This window comes from Temnothorax longispinosus, unplaced genomic scaffold (assembly GCF_030848805.1).
Source record: "Temnothorax longispinosus isolate EJ_2023e unplaced genomic scaffold, Tlon_JGU_v1 HiC_scaffold_410, whole genome shotgun sequence".
Classification (NCBI taxonomy): Eukaryota; Metazoa; Arthropoda; class Insecta; order Hymenoptera; family Formicidae; genus Temnothorax; species Temnothorax longispinosus.
Window position 1 is genome coordinate 5,339 of NW_027270243.1, and position 4,664 is coordinate 10,002.

The 4,664-nt window shown below is 34.0% G+C and overlaps 1 protein-coding gene across 4 annotated transcripts; it reads right to left on the reverse strand.

The window, feature by feature from the left end:
* Nucleotides 1-445: 445 nt before the first annotated feature.
* On the reverse strand, nucleotides 446-2,326 carry LOC139824522 (uncharacterized). Of its 4 annotated transcripts, XR_011735153.1 has the most exons (4): nucleotides 1,956-2,326; nucleotides 1,356-1,542; nucleotides 750-975; nucleotides 446-673 (listed from the first exon to the last, which is right to left on the reverse strand). XR_011735153.1 is itself a non-coding variant. In XM_071797044.1 (3 exons), exons 1-3 carry the CDS (start codon nucleotides 2,160-2,162, stop codon nucleotides 854-856), a joined length of 504 nt encoding a protein of 167 aa, XP_071653145.1. In that variant the 5' UTR covers nucleotides 2,163-2,326; the 3' UTR covers nucleotides 446-853. The 4 variants fall into 4 exon arrangements, 3 of the variants coding, with proteins under 3 accessions (XP_071653145.1, XP_071653144.1, XP_071653142.1); XM_071797044.1 differs by having other exon boundaries at nucleotides 446-975; nucleotides 1,368-1,542; XM_071797043.1 differs by having other exon boundaries at nucleotides 446-975.
* Nucleotides 2,327-4,664: the final 2,338 nt, after the last annotated feature.

Sequence of the window (4,664 nt, forward strand, 5' to 3'; positions counted from 1 at the left end):
ACAAGTTATTCACAAGAACCGGCGAACAAAAAGGGATACGTTTCGTTTCGATATTGAGCTTCAACGATTTTCATACTTTCGTGCAATTAATAGTTCGAAATTGCAAATTGAGAAAAATGTCTGAAGTATAAAAATGGGTACTTTATTTCTACATCAGCTAGACTCGGTAATACAATAACTCGGCTAATTCGTTTCTTTTCGGATGTCCATCATTTTCACCAGGCACAGCTCGATGTACGGGATTGATCAGCTCTGCATCTTGGTTGTCAGTGTTCATTCCCTCAATGACATATTTTTCTATAAATAAATCATTATGATCGATACACATGTTGTGCAGAACACATGATGCTAATATCGTAGCAGGTATCAAATCAGTACGATTCATGTCCAGATATTTTAATCTTCTAAAACGACCTTTCAGTAACGCAAAAGATCTCTCAATCACCTGTCTAGTGCTTGCCAAATTTCTATTAAAGTGCCTTTGAATTTCGGTAGTGTTCTCTGTCGATGTATGGGGGAATAAGCCAGGTTAGTACAGGGTAGGCCTTGTCTCCTAACAAAAACTCCCCATTTGGGAAGTAAGCTTGCGGTTCACCACTTATTTGTGCATAGATATCCGAGTTACGAAATATTCTGACATCGCTTACGGAGCTTGGATAACCAGCAAAACAATCTATAAATTTCAACGATGGGTCTCAGATGGCTTGCAAAGTAATGCCATAAAAACATTTTCGATTTATATTATACACCTCTAGATCTATTTGTGGAGCTTTAATAGGGATATATGTTCCGTCAATCGCGCCAAGTACACCCGGAATATGTGAAAATTTTTGGAACTTCTCTTTGACCTCCTCTATTTCTGCTCGTTGAGGCCATTTAATGAATCGGTGTGCAATTCTGCACAACGCTGTAACCACTCGAACGAATGATACTGACAATGAAGACTTTGCCATGTTGAATCAATCTCCAATGGATCTAGAAAAGAAAATTTTGTGTATGATCAATATTTTGGAGCATATAACGTTTTTACAGAAAACTATAAATAGAAAGGATATAAGGAGCTTTATTCGTTCCAATGTCACAATCTTTCTGCAACGTTTTGTAGCTTATGCGAGACTGTAAAGTGAATATGTGTCATTTCAAGCAGTGTCCTTACAGAAAACAATTCTAACATTCCGTAATCTAACATTGTCAACTATTTATTTCTGTTATAATTTTTGTCTGCATAAATAAAATACCAATAAAAAATACCATAAATAAATATCTATATGAGTCTGGTGTACGAAGGAGCCAAATTACAGAAAGTAATTGCTTCCGAGGGTCGATCATTGGACGGCCCTGTCGATTATCATCACCTATTAGCATACATCCAATCATTTGTAGTAAATCCTCAAAAGTATCAAGTGGTACTCTGAAATGTTGTTGAAATTGAACGGACGTGTAATTCGACACCACATTCTCAATATATCCAGTAATGCGTGTTGGCGTATTTCCTTTTTCCAATGCTATAAGGCAAAACAATTCCTCTTCGTCATCATCCTCCTTAAATTTAATTATTATACATCGCTTGATTAAAGTAAACAAAAATTAGTGAAGGTCACTTACTGATTTATTAATTACGATAGTGAGTCTATTAGATTGTACATAAATGTAATCATTTGCTTTAATGTTACTTAAAATTAAACTGTACCGTATCATTCTTAATATATTTTTTACTTATTATTATTTTAACTTATTATTTTCATTCTCAATTATATTGTCAATGTTCCATTTAAAATAAAGACTATCTAATACTACATAAACCTCGTATATATATAAAAAACGTATAATGCTTTCCATCAGTAAAAATTTGTCAATCCTAACCTCATAATGGCAATGGGTTAACAAAATTGACATTAATATATCAATTGTCTTCCGACTAATATTATTACATTATTTTGTAGATAACAACTTACCTCTGATGCCTTTATAATGGTCCAATAATTAGCGGCTTGAGCAGCGATTTGTGCTATTACAAAAGAAATAGCTCGTTTGATACGGACACTATTTTCCTGATGCGCTGCCATATTTTCACTCATATTCAATGCTTGATGGGAGAGCGCCATGTTAACCCGTGATGTTACTTTCGTCGTCCATAAACGACAGTAAAGGCCTTCACACATAAAATGTCGTAAGGACGTAAAACGTAGGCGTAAGAAAATCGATCAATCCCAATCAAGTATTTCCCCCTACTGTGGTTACGGACAGCACAATACTTGATTGGGATTGGTCGATTTTCTTACGCTTACGTTTTACGTTCTTACGCGATTTTATGTGTGAAGGCCTTAACCCGGTCAACTCTAAAGGCCTTCACACATAAAATCCCGTAAGAACGTAAAACGTAAGCGTAAGAAAATCGACCAATCCCAATCGAGTATTGTGCTGTTCGTAACCCCAGTAGGGGAAAATACTCGATTGGGATTGATCGATTTTCTTACGCTTACGTTTTACGCTCTTACGACATTTTATGTGTGAAGGCCTTAACTCTACTCCTACTCTACCTGGGTAAAAGTTTCTGAACGCAGGCCAGTACTGCGAGTGAATAGCGAAACGCACCCTTAAGGTGAAATTTCATGGGCAGTGAAAAGTAGCAGCAGATTGTACTGATTGGCTATAAAATAGAGAAGTTCTCGAGTTCCTAGAACTTCTCTATTTTGTAGCCAATCAGTACGATCTGCTGCTACTTTTCACTGCCCATGAAATTTCACCTTAAGTGCGATTTCATGGGCGTCAGTTGACGCGCGTCAAGACGATTTTGTGACGTCATGTTGTTTCTGCGTCGACGCTGAAGAAGTTCAGATTTTCCAACTTCTAGCGTCAAAGTGTCATGTCGGTTCGTTAAAAATCGCGAACTTTCTAAACGCAAAATAGGAAATATCGCGTGGTAAAATCCATGCACTGCACGATTCTCAAAAATCTCTGTGCAACCCAGTATTTCTTTTTTTTATATTTCCTCCTTTTATTTTCTTCAATTGCAGCTATCACGGCAAATGCTGCTGCTATACGTCTTTTTTGAATTTCTGAATTTCTTGAATTTATAACATTTGCACATTCTACCATCCACTCATAATATTTCATTGACGGCGAACACATTTTTTCGAAAACTACTGCAATAAATAATAACACTGCAGGTTATGTGTATCAATTTCTCGACGCGAGTTCCAAAAATTGACGCATGGTCAATTGACACATTGACGCTTCTTCATTGCGCGTCAGAATATCGGCGTCAACTGACGCCCATGAAAAAGCACCTTTATAGCGAATTCGGACGCTTGCACTAGTGCACACTGAGAGCTCCGGTAACTTAGCCGGTCAACTTCGACTTTATTAATTTTCATATTTTTTTATCGTTTGTTGGTCGTTTGTTGGTGATTGTTGGCCTAATTACAACGTTTGTTGGTTCTTAATTTTTTTTTAAATTTAAAAAGAAAAATTAGCATTAAGTTAGCCGGAAAAATTTTATTTTTAATTTCAAAAAAGCCTAATCGATGCGTAATCGTTTGCTGATGATTGTTGGTCTAATTTTAGCGTTTGTTGGTTTATTATTAGTCTTAAAAACGAAAAAAAAACGAAAAATTATCTCACATATTAAAGTAATCGAAGATTGGTTTATTTGCCTACGACTTAAGCTTTATTTCTATCAATTTAAGGCTAACATCTATAAAACTGCCATATGAATACGGGCCTTAACATCAATATTTGAACGTAGTCACTTTGAAAATATTCTTAGAAAATGCATCTGATATATCTACATTTCAAAGCATTTGAAGAAATATAAGTTTATAAGTTCTACTTTAAACATAAAATTGTGCTTAAAATGGATTAATTATGAATTTATCATTTTCTTCCCATGAACTCTTCATTCAAGACGCCTAATTGTCAAAGTACGTATAAAATAAATGTCAAACTTACCATATGTGCTAAAAAAAATGATAGAATAAAGTATATCATACATACCTAAATGTGATCACTTAAAAACATGATACAGTGTTTCATGATATGCGCATTATGTTTGCGTTTAAAGAACTGAAATTTAAATAAGTTGTATTTTTATAAATAAAGATTATTTATGTGATCATTAAGAATATATATTATTTTATAAGAATATAAGCTTCAACCTGATTGAATTTACATAAAATTGAAGAGAATTCTCGTATTCATACGTGAATATACGTTTCCTAGTAGAATTCTCTTGAAAAAAAAACCTACTTCTCCAATGTATGCTTCCGTTTCTCACTTGTGGAAAGTGTTTTACTGTAAAAATTATAGATTTGTTTAAAGTAACAAAACGTCATTTTTTTAAGAACCTTATTATTTCATACAATTTTCATATAGATCCTAATGTTCATGTCTTTTACAATAAATAAGTACTATATGTATCAACAAACGCTAAAATTAGACCAACAATCATCAGCAAACGATTACGCATCGATTAGGCTTTTTTAAAATTAAAAATAAAATTTTTCCGGCTAACTTAATGCTAATTTTTCTTTTTAAATTTAAAAAAAAATTAAGAACCAACAAACGTTGTAATTAGACCAACAATCACCAACAAACGACCAACAAACGATAAAAAAATATGAAAATTAATAAAGTCGAAGTTGACCGGCTAAGTTACCGGAGCT